The 23,926-nt window shown below is 44.9% G+C and overlaps 1 protein-coding gene across 1 annotated transcript in view; it reads left to right on the forward strand.

Annotated features, from left to right (window-relative positions):
- The first annotated feature begins 4,072 nt into the window (after nucleotides 1–4,072).
- LOC142805238 (solute carrier family 22 member 3-like) overlaps nucleotides 4,073–23,926 on the forward strand; it is a 38,279-nt gene continuing 18,425 nt past the window's right edge. The window contains exons 1-4 of the mRNA XM_075891168.1: nucleotides 4,073–5,724; nucleotides 14,713–14,816; nucleotides 16,413–16,567; nucleotides 22,565–22,733. Of these exons, the coding sequence (XP_075747283.1) occupies nucleotides 5,362–5,724; nucleotides 14,713–14,816; nucleotides 16,413–16,567; nucleotides 22,565–22,733 (791 nt within the window). The 5' untranslated portion in view covers nucleotides 4,073–5,361. The remainder of the gene's footprint in view (nucleotides 5,725–14,712; nucleotides 14,817–16,412; nucleotides 16,568–22,564; nucleotides 22,734–23,926) is intronic.

Genomic DNA, 23,926 nt, shown 5'->3' on the forward strand with positions numbered 1-23,926 from the left:
GGAGTGGAGTACATTCGGCAAGCATTCTCAAATCTTGAATGATAGATTGCCACTATTCCTCAATAGGAAGATGTATATAAAAGCTGCACTTTCCGGTACTTACCCACGCAGCAGAAACCTGGAGTATTGCAAAGAGGGTTCAACTTAAGTTGTGGATGACGCAGCGAGCAATGGAAAGGAAAATTATAGGTGTAACCTCAAGAGACAAAAAGAGAGCCGATTGAGTCAGGGAACAAAGCAGGATTAAGGATATAGTAGTTGAAATCAAGAAGGAGAAATGAACATGAACGGGGCACGTAGCGCGTAGGCAGAATAGCCGCGGGTCATTATGGGTAACCGACTGAATATCTCTTGTATACTAAATTTCAATAGCTTGATCTTATGGAAATAATCAATGTTCTGATTTGTGATTTCTGACTGGATTACAAGAGAAGCCAAGCGGGTGAATTGGAGACAGAAAGTTAGGTTGGCAAATGAGATTAGGAAGTTTGCTGGTATAAAGTGGAAGCAAAAAGTACAGGACCAAGTTGACCGGCGAAGTATAGGAGAGGCCTTTGTCCTGCAGTGGGAGTAGTCTCATAATCTTCTCCCCTTTTTGAAAGTTCTATCGACGAGTTCTCGTATGCCTTGTGCATCATCACTAATCAAGCGTTAAAGAAATGTGCACGTGGCTCAGTTGAAACAATCGAGGCAACAATTACTGAGGGAATCTCCAGGCGAAGGACTGCTAGCGGACGAAGTAGATTGCATCGTTACACCGCTGGCACAAGCTAAATAAAAGCTGCAATAGTATGCGATGTCTCGCAGAGCGGTAGGCAATTACGTTGTTTAGTAGCGACGGAATGCGCGAACAGGACCTTCGTGAGGACCTATTTCCCTCTTATCTACAACGTCATAAACTATACTGCCTCTATGCACAAATTTATTGTGATACTGCGTTAGAAGCTTTCTCGTTAGAAGCCCTGTAAAAAAAAAAAAAGAAGTTTACTTTAGCCATGTACAAACCATAAGGAACAACCAATGCGGTCAATCTTAGAGGCTTAACATTGCCTTCGTGGAGGTCACTGCCTGGTTTAGAGCAAGCAGTGTCGAACCACAGCCTGTCACGTACTATGCAAGACTGTCCAAGCTCCCGCAGCTTAAACTAACGTGCATACCTGGCTGAGGCAGCCCCGGTAGAATCCTTTTGTCACTCTTACACGGCTCTCCCAACATCGGACAAACTCGGCGTGGTGGTTGCGTAACTGTTTCCGTCTGTGACTGTGGCTTGGAGGTGGCTGCTCCTCGGTGCCTATGTGGCTAGGCGAGGGTATTAATAAGCGGTGGTGCGGAGTGTTTTTATTACTGTTATATTTTGCGGACACCTGACGTTTTACTTCAAAGTTTAGAACACCGCTATTGAATAGACAAGTTATATTTGGAATGATATTTATATAAAAATGTTACTCTTACCATGTTAGTGTTACTACTGTTAGAAAACTAGTCTATATTAGCCAGTAGAAAATTGCCACGTTCCTTTCCTCAAGTTTTGTTATCACCCCGTTACACTATATAAGCATACACTCAGCGCAAGCCTCGCCTACGATGTTTGAGAAGCTTCGAGGCTTTAGTAGATAGTTTTATTAGGATTACGGCCACTTCGGGAACGTCACAGACTATCCAGGAACTTACGTCGCGGCTAGCGATAACGCTAGAATATTCGATGGAAAGGGTATAAACGCTGACACAATTCGTCGCTTGTCAGTTGATCGACGGCCGATGCTCTGTTCACCGCTATTAGTGCCAGTGTCTTACTTTCCTTTTGAGTGGCCACAAGTTCGGCCCGAATGAACAGTTTCTTCTTCGACCTGTAGTCTGCTCCCTTCGTTCAAGTCACGACCCCGTGCATAGCAAACACTATACCATCTATTAACCTATAGCATACATTCAATTAGCATTATGCATGACAGCGCTAAAAAAAAGTCAATTTCGCCCCTGGGGTGAAGCAACGATTGCGATAGCAAGACATTGGAATATCACACGAAGAACAACAAGCAGCTCGATACTTTTCAGTACGTCATTGCAGCGCAAAGAATGATGCTCGAAAAGAACGCACAGGACACGTGTGAACAAACAACTGCATAGTTGTTACGGGAAGAACGCGCTAAAATTATCCCCAGAGCAGAAGCCAAGGCTGTTTTTTTTTCGTATTCTAAACTGTGGCATGTGGAATGACTGCTCTGTGTCTTCTGGCGCGTGATGGCGTCTGATGCCCCAAAAAATAGAGGGAGCCTTGGTGGCACGCGCACACGTTATTTTTTTTCTTCTCTACTGCATCATGAGTGGTACAAAAGGGGGGCAAATTTTTCAATTTGAAAGATGCCGTAACGCATCGACTTTGGGAGAAAATGTAATATCATTGGTGATAAAAAATGCGCTCAAGCTGCTCCGAGATTTGTGTAGCGCGAGCGGTAAATGCTGCGTATGAATAGCTCGCCGTTATACCACCAGCACATGCAAGCATGACCCATGTCAGTTGTTTCTGTGTATTTACATTATTGCCTTGTTTATGTTGAATAAATACCATGAAAGGAAAAAGATAACGCCGCGTGGCTGTGATGACTGGCGCAGCGGAGCGCGGGTTGCTGGTTGGTTGCTTTGGAATTTCTTTCGACAGATTTATTTTTCTGTATGCCCTTTTTACATATATAAGTACATATACATAGGCGAGACATGACGGCGAAAATTAGCTGAGAGTGTTTTCACATAATTGCTATCGCAATAGAACTAGGACGAAAAAGAAATGTACACAGAACGGGCCCGTTCTCGCCCGTTCTGCGTACATTTCTTGTTTACCCTTGTTTTCAAGTGCAGCCAAGCATTATGTTCCAAGTATAGACCGACTTGCCCGAAATAAAGCGCTATTGAACCAATCAGCCTACAATACAATCAGCATTGGTTGGTTTACCGATTGAGCTAACCAGGAAGCCAGGGCGAAGAAATGGACATATCAAAGTGCACTGAATACGACACATTCGTTCTGTGAAATCCCACTGAACTTATAACCCTGCTGCGTTTATTGCATTTATAGGTTGCTAAACTATTAAGAGATGAATTGTCTATTGAGGTGTTGTTGGCATGCAGACTAAATGTTGGCCATGCATCACACATAGGTGTATAGTCAAAGGGTGCCGTAAACGTGGGCCATTTGACTGAAGTAACTATAGCAGATTAAGGCCATGGAGTGTTTTCAGAAAGTATTCTTGTATTATAGATTGCAGTTTATCCGTATCCCTCAACAGCAGGAACTGTAATTAGCAACCTCACCTTGCCAATACTTACCTACGGTGCGGAAGCCCAGAGGCTTACAAAAAAAAGTTCAACTGAAGTTGAAGAGGACGCAGCGAGCCATGCGAATGCAAATAAGCATAAGATTTCATAAGAGTGAGCGAGCAAGAGACATATGTGAAGGACATCATATAGGGAGAAATGAAGATGAGCATGGGCAGGGAATGTAGCGGGGAGCCAATGTAACGTTGATGGTTTCTTGTTTGTTGGCGATTTTTCACTCACAGATTTTAGTTTTTCTGAACAGGCTTACTAACAAACTGCGGAAATGCCAGGCACGATATCGGCCAGACAGCTCTCGGTACATGAGTGTCGACAGGATTTCGTCTCGAAGGGAAGGAACCCTAGATGAATAGCGGCTGGGGGAGGTAAAGAGTGCTGGTGGTGCTTCAAAGGGCGAGTGCCCCTTTTTACCCCCTGCTCAGCTCCCTTCCCACTACAGGAAGCAGTTTTAGCGGGACCATGATGTATTGCCTGTTACGTACAGCGGTTGCACGGCGGGCCGTCGGGGGACGTCGTTTCCGCTCGTGGCGTCACAACCAGTGTCACAGGCACACATCTTCTCCGCAGCCTTTACGATTTGCGCGAAAAGGTAGTTTAGATAAGCTTCAGGCTCCATTTGCCGACGTGTGTCTCATCCATGCTTTCTCCTTAAGCTTCTTCTTCATGTTGCAACGCTGTTGGTTTCATTTTACCACCCGTCTCTCTTTCCTAGTGCAAACAACGACACCGGAGCAGAGAGAGCGTGTCGGTCTCGAATGAACCCGCAGACTGCAGTCTAGGTATACAAGGAGGAGGTACAGTGGGCGCAGTAGCTAGGCTGACTAGGGGACGGCCTGCCTGCTTACGCTATTCGCCTCAACAGGCTCGATCCCGTGCACGTTGAAATCTACATGGTGCCCCACTTGGGTCCGGAATCTGCTCTGCATCTGCCGAAACCAGGGATCGAAGTCGAACCGATCAAACACCGGAAGCAATTGCGCCTGCTCTCTCTGACGTTGGGCCTTCCACCACGATTGCTGGCGGCTGCAGCGGGCCTCGTCCGGACCCGTACGTGCAATCGGTGCGCGCCGAGGTGTTGTCGACCAGCAAGGCCATCGTAAACTCGCTTGAAAAGCGAGAAGACCGAGTGCGTTGAGAATCTCTGCGTGTAACGTAAGCTGCCGTCCGTCACAGTTTGCCGGTGTCGTTACATATGCTCCGCCGTGTGGTGCGGTTGTTAGGAGAGGTGACAGAGAAAGATTAGGGAGCGCACATTTGACGAAGCAAGCGGGCTCTTCTAAAAAAAAACCAACAAAATTACAGCCTGTAGCTTGTACTGAAAAACCTAACCTGGGAGAACGACATAGCAATACGCAGCTGCGTTGTTTGTGCCTATACCCAACCAGACGAGCGTTTTACGAGGCTTGACCAGGTTACCACCAACGAAATCAGCTCGTGACTTTACAAGCACTTCCCTTCAGGGGCTCATAAACTTGCCAGTCAGCGGTGAACGTAAAGAATTTTTTGTAGTTTGTTTTACTGCTAAACTGACATCTATTGTTTATTTTTCAGTAATGACAAACTGCAATCCCGTCATGGTTAATGTTGTCTGCTAAATCAGTGACAACAAATCATCGAGGCGGACGTTGTCGCGCCCATGACGCGTAACCATTGCGTAAGCATTTATCGCGCAAATTACATTTAAAAGTGCGTTGGATGAAAAAAAAAACGACAGTGACGTAATCACCCGTCAAGCACGTTTTACTGTACTTTCGTAACCGCATTCACGAGTAACTGCACGCACAGTGGAAACAGGATTGTTCATCCTGTAAATTTTCCCGCCACTAATTGTAGGGTCCCACGTGCCTATCAAAACCTAGCGCCCTAATCCGAAACGCTCGTCGATACGTAAAAAAAAAAAAGGGAGGAGCTACAGTTTCGATAGCTCATCGGCCCCTGTAATAAACGTATATTTGCACAGTATCTTGAAACTGTCAGTGTACGAAGCAAGTCAACAGCTGCGGAGACAGCCTTTCACCACAAGTACGCAGGATGACGGCTACCATGGAATTCGACGGGGCCCTCATGAAGTCCGGCGGCTTCGGCCGCTTTCAGACGATCCTCGCCCTCGTGTTCCTCACCACGGCCACGGCGCACTTCGCGTTCAATCACATGTCCCAAGTGTTCATACTCATCGTGCCCGAACACTACTGGTGTCCCATCGCGGTGTCCGAGGGTCCCAATTCGAGCTTTTCGGACGACTACTCGTGGAACGGTTCGGTCACGTCGTTCAGACAAACGTGCCGCCTCGAACTGGGTATCGGTGCCGTGGACGATAACGGGACCACTACGGAGCAGTGTCCAGGAGGTTGGTACTACGAGTACGGCGACCTGTATTCGACCATGTCAACCGAGGTAACGTGCTTGGAGTATGATAAGCTTGCAAATTTATTTGATTTATATGTGGGGTTTAACGTCCCAAAACCACCATCTGATTATGCGAGACACCGTAGGGGAGGGCTCCAGAAATTTCGACCACCTGGAGTTATTTAACGTGAACCCAAATCTGAGCACACGAGCCTACAAAATGCAGCCGCCGCAGCCGGGATTCGATCCCGCCACCTGCAGGTCAGCAGCTGAGTACCTTAGCCACTAGACCACCACGGCCGGAATAAGCTTGCAAATTAACATCTTCGGGTGTCTTTTGATGTACTTCAGTTGAGAAGATCAAGGCGTACGACTTAAGCCACCCTCCTGCATCTCAGCGTCATCTCACTTATTCCTGATTGGGCGATATGCCTGAATATGTAACTTATGTAACTTATATGTAACTTATGTAACTTATGAATATGTAACTTATGTAACTTATATGCCTGAATATGTAACTTATTAGTCTATAACTCAGTGCTCAGACAGAACTAGATCCTGGTACAGACCTTTGAAGAGAGCTTGAACTGAAAAAAAAAAAAACGAAACAAACAGTATTCTTTTTTTTTTCGTTTTATCATGTACCCACCTACATGGAAACCACAGTAAGGGGCAACAATATCTCGAAAGCCCAAAATTACCTTTTAAGCAGTTCACGAAATAACGCGAACCATAGCGAGCATAGGTCTTGGAACGTGGTCTGTTTACGAGTGATCACAAAAATCTCAGGTATGTTAGTGGTTAGAAACAGCGTGTGTCATAAAGCACCGGATAGCTTGTGTTGCTAGACGCAACGTGACCGTGTCTTGATCAAGCTGAACGTGCCTCACATACACACCATACCTTGATGTTAAGCCCTGGGCTTCGCTGAATACAACATCGGATAATTAGCTTTTAATGTAGCCAGCTCTTTCTTGTTGCTCTCTCTCGGCTGTTTACGTCTTCTGAAGCTGCGGATCATATCCGCAATTGTGAATAGGTTGTCGCTTCTATTGAAGGGCCTTTCTTTCGTGTCACTTTATGTCCCATGTTGAGGACTCCTCTGTAGCCTTTCGACAAAGCAGTTTTGACGGGACGAAGTTCTGACAGATTTTTACGTGACGTAAATGGCTGATCTTTGAAGCAGACCGCACAAGCTGTGTGTGCTAACACACGTAGCAATATAAAACGTTTTCTCTAAGGTGTCACATTCAAAAATGCTAAAATGCTAAGCTCATTTTACGTTCGGCCAATCGCGGTGTCATGCCGTTTCTACGAGGTCTGCGGCTATACGGCTTTCTCAGATCAGCGAGGCAAAAAATTGGCACAAGTTTTCGTTCAATATTTGGCGAGTATTTGAGCTGAAAATGTGCTTATGAGGCCACCCCACGTAAAGAGGTAACGAATTTGCATTGAAGATTCGTGAAGGATGCCTTCTCAGCAGACTCGCAGAAAGCAAATCTAGCAATGGAGATCGATGACGACCTATTAAATCGTGGATAGTTCGGGTTCAATAATTCACTCGACAGTGCGCACTTCTTAGAATGTATAAGTGAATCGGTTCATGTACTGTCGTATAATTCAAAAGGTTACAACAAAACAAGTCGCACTTGATTCACGCTAGCGATATTGCTTCATTACACGAATGCTAATGAGTGTCACCATCTCTCTTTAACTTTTTGCCTACGAAAAAAAGTGCCGAACTCGAAGTTACGTGAAGCTTTTTGCGCACCGTGCTCTTTATCGTGATTTCCGGGTAATATGCGCGGATGACTTGCACCATAAAATTCTTCATATGGCACGTATAGTTGCGGATAATAAGTGATGCTTGGCGAAAAAAAAAATTGACAGAACCCAAGTACCTGTGAATCAACAATATGCGAAGCATGCCGAGGGAAGGTGACCGTGTTGAAATTTTTTTATCGAGTGACACGTCAAAACATTACTCTAAATATATGTACAAACGTTGCACGCACAGACATATGTTGAAGAGTTTAAATTTTTATATAAGGAGTTGTTTGCCATTGCGCAACGATGCCAACTCGAACATGCAGACGTATTAGCAACACCAGAAGCTGGTATGAAGCCTTGATGCTTGCGAGGATGCTGGCCCTTGACACTGCTACGCAAATCAGCTTCAGCGCATGACAACTAACCACAAATGACGTTAAACCGACGTGACGGGTGTATCAAAGGAGTACATATATAATGTTTATAAAATTGGGTAAGCAGCACTACAACCACTATTGACGTTTCACAAAGATTAGCCTCTATTCGAAAAGAAGTTCCGAAACCTGATGAAGCTCTGTGGTAAAATTCTTCGTTGCCACGTTGAATGCTTGAGTTTGATTCCAGCTGGTACCCTGACATTAAGTATTCACATTCGTCGGGTAAACGCTATCGATGTCGTGTATTTCTACCAACGCTGCTGATGTCGGGCGTTACAATTGCCCATGTGGGTTCTCGTCGTTCCTGGGTAGATACTAAGTGTCAATCCTCTGTGGAACATAACCGCATACCAGTGGCACATACCCGCCCGTAGGTATGTGTCACTGTCTGGCGGGAAGATTTTGACGATGTACGTGACGGGATTGTGACATTATACATGTCTTCAGCAGCTCGTCGCATTTGTCAAACCATCTTACCGGGTCATGCTAATTTTGGTTCATGCCAAATTAAGTGGGTGACCACGAGAGCAGCCATACGTAAGCGGATAGATAGATAGATAGACAGATACGCTCAAGGTCACTGAAGTTCGCTAAGAAATGCTTCGCATTTAAAAAAGACATTTCCATTAGAGCGTAATCTTCCTCGTCAGGTGCGTGATGACTTTAGTTCAAACCCACACATTCACTCGGGTCAATATGCGTACCTGCTTAATCGTTTATCTGGCTAGCCATAGCGAATGTAGTGAAAATTAGGTAAAATAAATATCCGCATCACTTTATACCTTATCTCTCTTTGTAAATACTTGCTTATAACGGATGTTCTTGAAAACATAGAAATATTCTAAATAATACAGAGCAACATGTGGTCTGGAAGAGTGAAAAATGAATCAAAAGGCTGGGAATGTTATTAGCGTCGGGACCAGTTAAATTTTGGTACCATGTACTGTTGCCGCAGACGCATCGGCCTGTGAATGCCGTACAAATGGTACGAAAAGTGAAAGCTAACTGGAGAGAGTTTGGCAAGTACATGACACTGCAATGCGCATTATCCACGAAAGCATACATATTACGAAAGTGTGCGTGTGTATGGCGTTGTGTTGAGACATCTATGCCGACGACAGTTTATAATCTATCTATCTATCTATCTATCTATCTATCTATCTATCTATCTATCTATCTATCTATCTATCTATCTATCTATCTATCTATCTATCTATCTATATATCTATCTATCTATCTATCTATCTATCTATCTATCTATCTATCTATCTATCTATCTATATATCTATCTATCTATCTATCTATATATATATATATATATCTATCTATATATATATATATATATATATATATATATATATCTATATATATATATATATATATATAGATAGATAGATAGATAGATAGATAGATAGATAGATAGATAGATAGATAGATAGATAGATAGATAGAGAGATAGATAGATAGAGATATAGATAGAGAGATAGAGATAGAGATAGATAGATAGATAGATAGAGATATAGATAGAGAGATAGAGATAGATAGATATAGATAGATAGATAGATAGATAGATAGATATAGATATAGATATAGATATAGATATAGATAGATAGATAGATATAATCTGGGCAGTTATGCATTAGTGGTGCGCAAACCGAGTAAACAGGGGAGCTGGTGACGTTCCTCTCTTTGTTCTCTTCTCCTCGCCCTTGCTGCCATCTCCCACATGTTGTCAAACTGTATCAAACGTGATTACGAAACACCGTCTCCCCTACTTCCTTCCCTCATCCTCACACTCATTTCTCTTTCCCACCCCTTGCTATACCGTACTATGCATGGCCATGCTATACCATCCGCCCCCTTCATTTTCACCCTTACTTTCTTTTCTCGCCTGCTAGCTGGATATATACTATCCATGGCTACGCTATGCTAGGAGCTGCGTATCTACTTCACACTCTCTCCTCCTTCTTTCCTGCCTCCGTACGCTCACATCTTTTTTTTTCCACCATCACTTCGCTCCCTCCTTGCCACATACTATGCATGGCTATAAGCGTGCGCGTGGTTTTCCAACGAAAGGGGGTGTAATTGCAGCCCCCCCTGGGACATTTAGTGCCTTCCCGCCTCTTAGGCAACTAAGGGGCAGCCTCTCCCCCAGTTCTCCTGTTCGCACGCCTTTGTGCATGGCTATGCTATGGTAGAAGCTGCGCTATGGTAGAAGCTGTTGGCCACATATAGACTTGGAGTAGCACTTACCCATCGAGTTTTTGCGCATGACTCAGTGAAACCTCCTTCCTAAACAGCTCCGTTCTGTAGAATAAAAAACGCTTCTGTGGTAAAGACCTGCTTCCCTACACGGTGTTGGTGTTCAGGAGAAACCTGTACACGCAGGACGCGATGCTACAGATAAAACACCAGGTAATAGAATGCCCCACGAGGTCTATCAAGGCCATACTTGGCCTGGACCTGAAAAAGGGCTTTGATAACGTAACACACTCAACCGTACTGACCAAAATGCGGGAATTAGATTTCGATGAACGAACGTACAACTACGATCAAGATTTTCGCACGAATAGAAAAGCAAGCTTACCTTGGGGCAGCATAGCAATAGAATTGGGTAGCGCCGGTACACCCAAAAGATCCATGATATCGCCCATGCTTTTCAATATAGTTCTCGTGGGGTTGCCAGCCAAGCTGTAAAAAATAGGACTCAATTACAGCCTTTACGCCGACGACATTACGTTGTCGGTTACCGAGGGCTGTGACGGGCACATAGAATAGAGACGTTGCAACGTGCGATCGAGACTGTTGAGCGATACTTGAAGAACACCGGCCTAAGCTGATCTGCGGGAAAATCAGAACGTACAAACCCACGCGAAGGGGCCGCGAGCCGAACGGTGAGGTGAATGACGATCCCGGCATATGACTGACGGCATCCAATGTGTGACACGTGCTAAGGGTAGATATTATACACGTTGTGGCCATTGGCTTGCATATCGCGCCAATGGCCATAACGAAGAGACCATCGGAAGGCTAGAAGGCGTGGTTGCCCAGATCATCAGATTACTAAAAGGCAGAGGAAACCGACACAGCGGAATGAAAGAGGCAACATGAAAAGGCTAGTTCAGGCCTTTGTAATGAGTCGAAAAACGTACGTTTGTACAATCCTACCTCAAGTGGAAGGTCGCGGAAAAGAAAAAAAGATGGAGGGTTTGATCAGGAAGGCGCACAAACAGGTGATAGTGCTACCGATGAACGCGAGCAGAAGTAAATTACTCGATCTGTGTCTGCACAACACGCTGGAGAAATTCATAGAGACACAGACAACAGCGCAGTACGAGCGCCTTTGAAAAAGCACAACGGGCAGACACATACTAGAGAGTTTACGAATCACATATCACGCCCAGCACGGTGTCAAAAATCGACGTACCAAGCAACGTAAGGGATAGACTAGTCATCCTTCCTTCGCCGAAGAACATGCACCCTGAATTCCCCAGGGGTAGAAGGGAAAAGAGAGCACGAGAAATTCAGAGGAAGTATGGCAAATGTAGGGAGGCAGTGTTCGTAGACGCGGCGAGGTATGCGCGCAGGCACGGCTTCGTGGCCGCTTGCAAGACTAGCGTCACGGTACGCACAGAGCACGTGGAGACAGCAGAGAAAGTGTCTATCGCGCTCGCAGGCTACCACTACGGCCGAAGTGGTTATCAGCGACTCCCAGACGACAATTCACAACTTCGCCAATAGCCGCTTCTGCTCCAAGGCATTACGAATTTTACTTGAGGGAAGCCGGGAAAAGTTGGGGAGTGTCTGTCGAGTCTATGTTACAGCTGTACAAGAAATTATTTATTGTATTCCTGCGGTACAGCCTACCTGTTATATCTAACACGTGCAAAACGAACATGCGCATAATCCAAAATATTCAAGCCCAGGCGCTTAGGATATGCCTTGGTTTACCACGCTGCGCATCGACAGCAGAAACAATTGCCATTGCGCAGGACTACTCGATCATGACGCACATCACCATTGAAACGATGCGTACGTACCTTAGGCAACATGCCAGGAATCCTTCCCACCACTTGGCAAACCTCGCTACTGTGAGGCCCCGCACGAAATTTAGTGCAATTGTCTGTGCACACCGTGCGTCGGTTACGTCATGTTTTACGCCTGCTGAGAAACTGGTGTATCCTCCGTGGTGCCTGACACTTCCGCAAGTACGTCTTTCAATTGCATGAATACAGACAAAATCAAATTTGCCTTCGTCAGCCCTAAAACAATTGAGCTTGCACCTGCTGCACGAAATGTACAATGACCACGTGCACATATACACCGATGGTTCACCCACAACTAGCATCATATGGATTTGGCGGTGCGGTGGTGATTCCAACTACAGGAATCACTCTGCGAATCAAGCTGTCACACCTCACTACGTGTACGGCGGCAGAACTTGCGGATTTGCGTGGCACCCTGGAGTACAAAGAATCCCAGAGATCGAGTAATTGGGCTGCGTTTTCCGACTCGAAACCGGCCCTACAGAGCATGCAGTTAGTCCTTCGACGAGGTTGCCATGAACAGTTCACTTACGAGGTTGTCAAGCTTCTTCACTACGTCACAGAAACAGGCCACGAGGTCAAGTTTCAGTGGCTACCTGGCCATTGTGGGATCAGTGGCAATGATTCCGCAGACAACGCGGCTCGCACATCGCACCAAGAAGAGCACACCCTTCCGATTCATTTGTCAAGGACTGACGCTGCAAAGCAACTTCGTCACGTGGTACGTAGTCTGTGTCTGCTGGAGTGGAACACCCTAAGCATAAGAGATACGAGACTCTACCAAATAAACCCTCGACTGGAACTTCGGCCTCCATCAGGACTTCGTCGACGTGAAACTCCACTGCTTTGTCGCCTTTGGTTGGGGGTTGTCTTCACAAAAGCATGTACAACCCTGATCAGATTGACTGACAATGCGGAATGCGATGTCTGCTGCACCAAAGAAGGCATCGACCATCTGATATGCCGTTGCCCTCGATTTGCCTCTGAAAGACAGAAGCTTTGGGAACGCATTGCGACAATTAGACGATCGGCCACTCTCGATGCAGATGCTACTCGAACACCGTCCTCGGCTTTCGTCGGCTCAAAAAGCAGTCAAAGCTGTCTTGTGCTTTTTGAGGACTACAGGGCTACGTGACCACCTCTAACTTTTGTGTAGTGCCACCGCTGGATACGCGTCAACCCATTGACTGACAATCCTTTTTTTTATCTCTTTCTCTTCTCTTTCCTCTCTCTCTCTCATCTTTATGCCCCCTTCCTATTGCCCCAGCGTAAGGTAGCAAACCGGGCATGTGCCTGGTTAACCTCCCTGCCTTCTATCTTGTTGTTCATCTCTCCCCCACTTGCGGGAAGAATCGAAAATAAGGATGTTTACGAATTATGGGCACTCGCCCACGCTTCCTCGCTCGTCGGCAACGAGGCGGCACACGGGGCGAGGTGACTCGAGAACTTAGACTGAGCCGACAACATCACCACCACTGCCTCAGCCGTGACATTAAGGGAGGAATGGGAGTGGGAGGTCAGCTCACCAGTTTTAAGAATATTACCCAGCATCACAGACTGGCCAAATGCAAATTTCCGCCACCCCACCAAAAATTGAACAAAACGCAGGCGGTCACATGGCGACGGTGCCAGACCAGAACGTTTCCAAACCCGGTGATCTTGAATCTCCGTTACCCAGAATTTTATGCGTTACGCTGTAAGTTTTGCGAGGCCAGGACGACCGTGGAAAACGTGTTATGACAGTGTGTCCAATGTGAGGCACTAGACGGAGATGTAGGCTTGAACGAAAGGCGCTGGGAGAGTGCACTGCTCAGCCATGCTCTCGATAACCAACTGCGGGCCGTTCAGCGGGCTGAGGCCCCCGCCAGAGCTCAAGGACTCATGGCTGACACCTAGGCGGGGACATTTGCCAGATCCCTGAGTAACTCGCCGGTCATTTTTAGAGGCGAAGCTTTTTGTAGCATCACATGGCTGGTCGTTCTTTCATCCTGCGTAGCCAGCATATACATGGAGTGAATGATGATGAGTGGGGTGAAGCGTCTGGCCGTCCGATGCGTGCTCTAGGGTGATAGGAGTGGACAGACAGATGGACAGACAGACAAACAGACGGAAGCAAGGGCGGACGAATGGTAGCACGGACATACGGATGGACACTTCGCTTTACCCATCACCATTCACTGCGTAGATGTGCTATGATTGATTTTTTTTTCTGTTTCAATAAAGTTCCGTCTCTCTCACTGAGTGGTAAAAGAAACAATACTAGTTTAGAGGTCTTGCATAACATATGAATGACTTCATAAGATCTGAAAATGCGAGAAAAAACAGGGGAGACTGAACTCTTTACATCGTGCTTATATAATCATAATCATCAGCCGGACTAAGCCCATTACAGGGCAATAGCCTCTCTCGAGTTTCTCTAATCGCTTGGTCCTGCGCTTGCGGCGATCATACTGTTTCTGCAAGCTTCCTAATCTTATCTGCCTATGCAATTTTTTCACTCCGACTCACTCGCTCGCCTTCTTTTGGAATAAAGTATGCTACTGGCTTCTTGTTGCCTTATTCTCTACTGCTCTACGCAGTGACTGAGGCGCGTGCTCTGCATGCATCATCATCTGATGGCTTCTACTGAGCCCAAAAGTTCCATAAAGGTTCTGAGTAGCGTCGGTCGCATGTTTATACTACTCAATAAAATTGCAGTGCATTTTGAGTGCTTTATTGTAACACAGGAAACGATTAGACTTATTCATCAGCATATGTACTCAAACTGTGTTCTTCATTCACAGCATAACTGGGTGTGCGGGGACAGCTGGAAGCAGTATGTTCTTCATACGACCTTCTGGATTGGGTCGATGGCGGGATACGTCACCTCTGGATTTCTTGCCGACAGGTGCGTGGTTGGAGTTCATGGTGTTTGTAAGAACATACAAAAACAGTACAAAAACAGTAACGTTGAGAGTTGGGCCAGTTGGTGACTGATCGTTATAGTGTATGGCTGGCGCACTTTGCCACAGAGACAACAGGGACAATAAAGAGTGTCCTGTCTTTCTTGTCCCTGTTGTTCCTGTAAAAAAAGGGCGCTACTTAACCATGCGGTATAATGATCGTTCGTAAACACTTCATTATAGGGGTTGTGTTGACGGCCATTTTATTGCCGGAGAACAAATTTTTTAGACATATACATTGCTACTGCTGCACTTCCAGAAATGTTTACGAACTATTTGCCAATACGTAGACTATAGTCGCGAAAGTGCAAACAAAAAAAAAAACTATAGTGAGATGAATTAAGTTCTTGTACTCTATCTGATTGCAAAGGAAATTATGTGATAAGTGTTAAACACATACCCCTTCATCGGGCGAACTTATACCCAGAAGATAAAGTGACTATACGGAGTCGCAACGATGCTCGATGAGCGCAATGATTGTCGAATCTGGTCTGATGGGCCAAGTTTATAGCATGACATGTGAATATTATATGAATGCCAACTCGTACATAGCACGAAACGCTGACTTGACGTGTTTTTTTAAAAGCTTGGACTAATAATCGACAAGCACGGATCGAAATCCACAAACCATATCGGAAGTGAAAGTTGTTCGCCGCTGATAGGCCGCTTTCGGCGCACCCAATCAAACCCATCAAATAAGACCAATCTGATCGGACCTATCCGACTGGGCCCGTCCAATCATGGTGATATGAATATGCCAGCGATTGGACGAGTCCTTCGGTTACAAACAGCTCGCCAGTTGTAAATGCGGGCTCTTGTATATTCGACGGTACTCTTCCACCCCCTTACTCGCCTCTCCCCATTATTCCTTTTTTTCCTGATTCGTGTGTTTAGAAAAAACGGGTTAACGATTTAGAGTACGAGGTACTGATTAAGGGTAGAGAAGTCGTTTTCTCAAAGGTGGGGTTGAGGTTATCGCCTCTGGTGAGACATCGGCATTTCTCACTTTTTGAATATTTATTAGTAGGAACTCGACTGTGGTGATGTAATGTGTAGATTCCTTTAGCTCAACCTTATCATTTTCTTATCAATCCCCCGCTCATAGCCGGCTGATCACAGTGGTGACGCACGCATATGTTGAGCGCTGCTAATACTCAATATGCGCGACAAGGTTAAAAAATGAAGCCCAGTCGTTGCACCATACCAATCGTGGGCCTGTATTTTTCCGTACAGCACTTCCTACGCTAGCGATTCAAAGAGCGATAACGAACGTGTCCCTTACCAAGGTGGCTTGCCAACGGCGGTTGGCCCTCGCCATCAAAGACGGTTTGATAATTCGAACGCATTCTTGAGAATTGATGTCCGTTAGAAGCAGTCGATGAGGTCTATTGATTTGTATGTTTCAGGGCATGTCGTGCTGTCGAATCAGGAAACTCTGTGGTCTGTCTGCACAGTCCACACATTACGTGTATATGTAGAATGCATGCCGTTGGATATAGGTTTATTAAGTATACTTCCTCGGGCTGTTAATGTGCTCGCAGGTTCGGACGTCGTGTGGCCATTGGTTGCCTATCTGCCGTGAGTGCTGTAGCCAATCTGATGCCGCTAGTCATCTCACAGCACTGGGGCCTGGCTGTGGCTAGGCTCATCGCTGGCTTGGGCGCGGAAAGTGTCTGCTCTACCATATTCGTTCTAGGTAGGTTGATCTGGTGTTCCTGACAGATCTTTCTTTCTCGTTTCACTACTTTCCTCTCCCTCTTACGATCTCACCTTCCCTGCGTGTAGTGTAGCAAATGTGCTCTTCTGGATTACCTTTCCTGCCTTTCCTTTTCTACCATTTCTTCTCTTGCGAAGGCTGTCTGAAAAAGCTAAATATATAGTGCACATCGTAGTTGAGCGCGTGTGCTTACTGCTTTATAACACTATCTCGCTTCTTTTCGCATTTTTGGCAAGCAGATTCTCCTAATGCGTGATGAACATAATACCTGAATGCAGAACGCGCAGTGAACCCATTACGAAAATACAATCGTAAGCAGGGAAGTTATGAACAAAATGCGAGCGCGCAACATATCGAGAAAGTATAAGGATGATTGATGTATAGGGACAAAAATAAAAGTATAAAACTGGCAGACAAAAATTAAGCAAGATATTCCACTCTGAATTTGCCAGTTAAACGAAACCCAACGGACATTGCAGTACACCGTATTGACAGGTAATAAAGTGTTAGTAAGTTCGCTTGGGCATGTGGAAGCTTAATTATTTATGTCAGAGAGAAAAAAAAATCGACACATCCAGCAAGCCAGTGAGGCAGCGACGTGACCGGCCGGGTCTCAGGTATTCCTCAGGGGCGGCCATATCTCAGGCCACAAATTTGCTGGAACTTTTATTTAACTTGTTACCACCACCAAATCAGGATACTAAGGGACACGCTTTTGGAGCTTAGGGGCTACATCACCGACCCGCAGTACAAGAAGATTTCCATTGGTTTTAGATAACTGGTAAGTGAAGCTCTACCTGTCTAATTTTTGTCGGCTGGTTTCAGATTTCAGTTCTGTTTTGATTCTTCCATCATTCATATTCTCTGTTATTTTAGTTTTGTCTTGATATCGGCACATTCTCTCTCTGGTCATTTATTTCGTACAGATGTCTTCATGATGGAAATACCCGAATGTGGATGTGGTACTCGAACAACACGCATTAATTTGCATGTAATTGCACGTACGCCAACATAACCAAAATTTCACATGCAAAGGCGTGTTCTCCTATGGGATAGTGCTGAAGTGGATCAGCACTGAAGGAGCGCACGAAGTCGTCGCGACAAGAGCACCTTGCACAATCGTGGTTGCTTGCACGAAGACAGAAAAAAAAGAACAGGTATAAATACCCGAATCGAGACAGGTGGCCACTTGCGAGAGTTAATAAAAGCAAGAAATATAAAAAAAGGACGCACCAGGAGTGGCAAGAGAAGAATTGAGAAATGTCGAGACTGAGCTTGCACGTCTATAGAGGCATCGCGATTGCGTTAACATTTCCCAAACGCGACCCAGCTCGTTCGACGACTTGGAAGCGGAACAAGGAAGACATGTCATAGAATAGTATACATATATACACGCACGTATTGACACACCACGCACGTATCTGTTGCAACGGCACTGCTGACTCGAAGGAGGTATAGACGCGATGCATTCCTCTTAGTTTCGATATACGTGACGAAATTTGCATTGGCATTCGAAGGCGAGATTGCTCTTCGCTCCAGTCGGCGTTTATACACATTTCTTCATGCTGTTTTCGCCCCCCTCCGCTTTACCAGCCTTTTACTGTTCTTCACTCCGAGCCCGTGCACGCATGTACTTCATGCAAGGTACATACGGAGTGCATACGATAACGGAACCTTACCATTTGTTTTGTTTTTCTTGTCGCGCTTCTTTAGCCAACTATTATTGTTTCTTTTACCGTAGCGGCATGTGAGCTATAGCAACGTCAGAACCACCGATGACGCGTTAGGTGGACTCAGGGTTCGCATCAGGAATTTCTCGCTCTATCAGCAAGAATTCTTTCCCTCCTGCATTCCACTGCAGCTACACCTATCGCATGCTTTTAAATTGCTTGTATGTATGTACATCCCGATACTCTGGATTACTAAGGGTGCAGAGTCTTGCATACGAGCGTTCTAGCTGGAATGCCGGATAATATACGAATAACCACTCCAGACCTCGCAAAATTATACAGGTGTCCCGTGAGGTCACGGTTGGCTATTTCTCGAAAGGACGCGAACAAGAAACTTTGCCTGGAAACGTAGATGCGTTCTAGTGCATTACAAAACTTGCCATTGACCGCATTATTCTAAGTCTTTCGATTTATGGCTACCGACTTTCAATGTCTGTAGTGTTCGCTCGATGTTAGTAAAGAAGAATAACTAAGGAATCAACGTGGACTAAAAGGGGAAAAAATGATGTGTTTTAAATAAACAATGCTACGTAGCTCCACAGGATAGTTGACAGATTCTCTCTCTAATGAGAACTATATAACAGAGTGTTAGTTACCATTAATCTTGTATCGAACTTAAGTTGTGTGTTCTTTCCTTGATGTCGTAATACGAATTCTGGTGTCAAGGATTGAATCCGTGATCCCACGTTAAGAGGTAGAAAGAACTGCGTCCTGCTCAGCTTGGATTCTTAGTAAGGAAGAAAACGGAAGAGAAACTGCATGCAGGCTACTCGGTGTCACGACAGATGAGTGTGCTCGGACATCGTTTGCAATGCTGCTCCCGAAGGCCCGCACCTTGTCATTGTTGATAACTAGTTCGATAAGTTATAACACTATATGTGCCACTGTTGTTACTGCCTGCTCTATTTGCGAGTCCCGTAACACGTTATCTGAACATACGACGATCGATAACACGTTATCTGAACGTGATCGGCGATTCGGATAAGATTACTATTAGGATGAAGTTACTTGTGCCTGGCTACCGAAAAGTAACCACCCCAATTTTTTCGGCATTTATTACCAGCAAACTATTGGGCATATATTTTATGACTGCCGACACTATAGTGCACAGCGACGATGCATTTGCAACGTGCTCATTAAACTAGATAACAAACCATTGTCGGAGAAAATAATTTTACACCATCGTCAGGACACAACGTCACAGAAAAAAAAACCCTGCAAGCGCTACTGCACGTTTTGTGATCGAGCATGGAAGACAGTGCTGCTTGCGGTCATTGCGGCAGCGATGCAACTATAGAGCATGTTCTCTGTCACTGCCCTCGTTACAGCGTGCAAAGACGGCAACTAGTTGCTGCGTTAGCTTTCCTTGACGACAGACCTTTGTCTGAACAATCAGCGCTGGAAAGGCGACATGATTTGTGTGCTGACAGAAAATCAGTGAAGGCCTTACTGAACTTTTTGCGTGGCAGCGGCCTATTGTATAGACTGTAGAACCCCAGCCCCCCCCTCCCCCCTTTTTTTTTTCGCACGTCTATTTCCCTCTTCGCTTTCTTTCCCATCTTTCTTCCCCATTCCCCCTTCCCCAAATGCAGGGTAGCAGACCGGATGCTCCATTTTCTGGTTAACCTCCCTGTCTTTCCCTCATTTTCTCTCTCTCTCTCTCTCTTTGTGATCGAGTGGCCTTTCTGAACCATTGTAGCCAAAACGCTCTTCCGGTGTGTGTGTGTGTTTTCTCCTGCGTGCACACGCGTTCCCCCCTACTTTTTTCCCCTCTCTTTCTAGATCCTCTATCTCGCCCCTGTTCCCCCTACCCGAGTGCTGTGTAGCAAACCAGACGCTAATATCTGGTTAACCTTCTGGCTTTCCTCTTAATCTCCTTCTCTTTCTCTTCTCTATTACAAGCCCTTTGCAGAAGGCACAGTTATTAGATATATACATCTCGAATATATGCGATTTCTTTCAGAATCAACAGGTTAATAACACAGAGCGCAAAAAGATGCGCTTGCATCATCAGCATGAAAAACATCAACATTCGTAAGCATTCGTGGTCATTGGACGGCCACATTCACGTGGGATTCTAAGCATGGGTACCTATTAAGTTAAAACTCGAAGTACGCTTAAAAGAGAATATGATGAAGTTAGGATTCAATACAGATTGTTGTGACGATGACCCAGAGGCCCCATCGAGTGGTATTCTTGGACGTTATATGTAACAGCAAGGTGGACACAACTCTCGGTTCATACAGCTTGTGTGCATCCATACGTTTCGCCACATATGCGTTAACCCACTCATAGAATAAAAGAACAAGCTCTTCCTGCAAGCAAACAGCGAATATTTCCAAGCGACAAGAAAGACACCTTCCTTCCGTGGCGTAGTAGGGGCACCTCTCTAGAGGTCTAGGCAATACACAACACCGTTCTTTGATTACATAAGTGCTCGTCTTCTGATGACGTTCCCGGAAAACGCTGGTTTGTTCAGTCCGCTGCAACCGAAACCATAACATCGCGTGATCCGATACGATGAGGCAAGTGTTTCGTGACTGCTGACACCACCCAATTGTTGCGAAACGCGCCGCATCTGTTAAGGCAAAGGTACGCTTTTCTCTACACCATAGCCGAGTGTACACGCGCACGGTCGGAAAGGGTGTAATGAGCATTCGCAGAATTTCTCGCAGCTGTTGCACATCGCGCGTAAGCATACAGTCTAGCATTGCCCATGGTTCCGCCTACGTGACGGTGGGACCCAAGGGCAGGGCAGTCGCTCGAAGCAGCGCCCACGCACGCATGCACTGGCAACACGCCAGGGCATAAACACAGCTCGGCGACGCTATCTCAAATCGCACATATAATGACGCCGTGAAGCTATCAGATCGAAGTGTACTGAAATAGAGTTCCATTTAGTAGTAGTAATAGTAGTAGCAGTAGTAGTAGTAGTAGTAGTAGTAGTAGTAGTAGTAGTAGTAGTAGTAGTAGGTTGTTTCTAAGGGACAAATAAAGGCACGATAGCTATCCCAATGCCTGTCGACACCTTATAGCCACGAAGTTGCAATTACTTTCATGTACACATGTTTCACATTCGTGTTATGACTAAGCTTTACGAAAGAAAAGAAGGATTGACTTCTTTTTTTTTTTCACTTGAACATTGACCGCGCTCTAATCAACGCATGTTATCGTTGTGTGACGAGAAACGCGATATGGGTGCCTCAAATACAAGGACATGCCGGGTTTGATTTTTTTTGCATTATCAATGCGGAAATGTGGGCATGTTGGTAATCCGTTTTTAAGAAAGGAGAAAACACAAGGAAAACACGGATGGAAAAGGGAATGTGTACGGACACACACATGGGCGCTTACATTCTCCATCACGCAGTTCACACCTCCAGCCACTTCCACGACCTAAAAGCCGTCGGACAGCGCAGCTGTAAGCGCGCGTGTGTATGTGATTGTCTAGCGAGATCACGCACATTGTCTTTATTATCATGACCTCCACCACTACCACCTTCTCGATCATCATAATCATCATCATCATCATCATCATCATCATCATCATCATCATCACCATCTCATACGGCATCATCAGCAGTTCGTTTTAATCATTTCTTTTTCACTCCCCTCTCTGGCACCGTGACCTGCGTGACGCCTACTACACTACTACACTACTGCTTCTACAACGATTACTATAATGCAACCAGTACTACTAGAACTATTAGTATTACTAATACTGCAACTTCTGATACCACTACTACTCTTACGACTGCTACTGCTACCACTACGAGCATTACTTCTACTGTAACTAGCTACAATAACGACTACTGCTACTATCATCAGTACTACTGCTGCAACTACTACTACTACTGCGCTACCACAATTACTATTACTGCTACTACTACCACTACTACTGCTGTAACTAGTACTACTACTACCACCATCACTATTACTGCAACTAGTACAACTATTACTACTGCTAACTACTGCCACTACTACTACTACCACCACTACTACTATTACTACTACGACGACAAGTGCGGTGGAATTGTGCAGATTAGAACAACTGTTAAAGGTTGAATTGCCCATTCATCGCTTTTGTTATTAATTTTCTTGAATAGCTTATTGCAGTTGTCGCGTCGTGCTAGTTACGAGTAGCTTCACCACTCATAACGACGCACTGACATATCGTAATCTTTGCCAAGGCTTGCCTTATCATACACATATCGCAAACGACAATACCCATTCATGAACTGCGCAGTGATCGAGTTCACCATTCCCGAGCGACGCACACTCATCGGCTTCGTGTGGGCCTTCAGCTGGACCATCTTGGCGTCTTCCTATCCCTGGTACGCCGACCTCATCCAAAGCTGGCGGGGGCTGGTCGTCACCAATTCGGCCCTCAGCGTCGCCATACTGATTATTCTTTGGTGAGCTTCCCCGAAACCGCATCTCTTGGGTTTGTAAAAGGTTATGATAACGGCACATTCCACGCCATGGTCACACGCACAAGTTATGTTGCGATGTTGCGGTCTAGCGCCATCTTCGCCTTTGTGTTATCAAAATCAGTCGCCTTAGTACGACCAACAAGCTAGCCCACAAATGCTTTTTGATAAATATTCAGAGGTAATCTATTCGAGTTCACACCATTAGAGGAACGTGTTTACCAAGTGGGATATGCTTGCGAAAATGACTACTTCGAAACCGATACAGCGTATACAATGTAAAATGTACCAACTTACCAATTCTGAATACACGCCCAACAGTAGTGGTGATATTTAGCTGCTCCGCGCATCTATCTATCTATCTATCTATCTATCTATCTATCTATCTATCTATCTATCTATCTATCTATCTATCTATCTATCTATCTATCTATCTATCTATCTATCTATCTATCTATCTATCTATCTATCTATCTATCTATCTATCTATCTATCTATCTATCTATCTATCTATCTATCTATCTATCTATCTATCTATCTATCTATCTATCTATCTATCTATCTATCTGTCTGTCTGTCTGTCTGTCTGTCTGTCTGTCTGTCTGTCTGTCTGTCTGTCTGTCTGTCTGTCTGTCTGTCTGTCTGTCTGTCTGTCTGTCTGTCTGTCTGTCTGTCTGTCTGTCTGTCTGTCTGTCTGTCTGTCTGTCTGTCTATCTATCTATCTGTCTATCTATCTATCTGTCTATCTGTCTATCTATTATCTATTATCTATTATCTATTATCTATTATCTATCTATCTATCTATCTATCTATTATCTATCTATCTATCTATCTATCTATTATCTATCTATCTATCTATCTATCTATCTATTATCTATCTATCTATCTATCTATCTATCTATCTATCTATCTATTATCTATCTATCTATCTATCTATCTATCTATCTATTATCTATCTATCTATTATCTATCTATCTATTATCTATCTATTATCTATCTATCTATTATCTATCTATTATCTATCTATCTATTATCTATCTATTATCTATCTATCTATTATCTATCTATTATCTATCTATTATCTATCTATCTATTATCTATCTATAATGACAATAATCTTAAAATCTCGTCGCGTACGCCGTCAAACCATTTATTCTGGACCCCTGTGGCGCATACCC

This window comes from Rhipicephalus microplus, chromosome 1 (genome assembly GCF_043290135.1).
Source record: "Rhipicephalus microplus isolate Deutch F79 chromosome 1, USDA_Rmic, whole genome shotgun sequence".
NCBI lineage: Eukaryota > Metazoa > Arthropoda > Arachnida > Ixodida > Ixodidae > Rhipicephalus > Rhipicephalus microplus.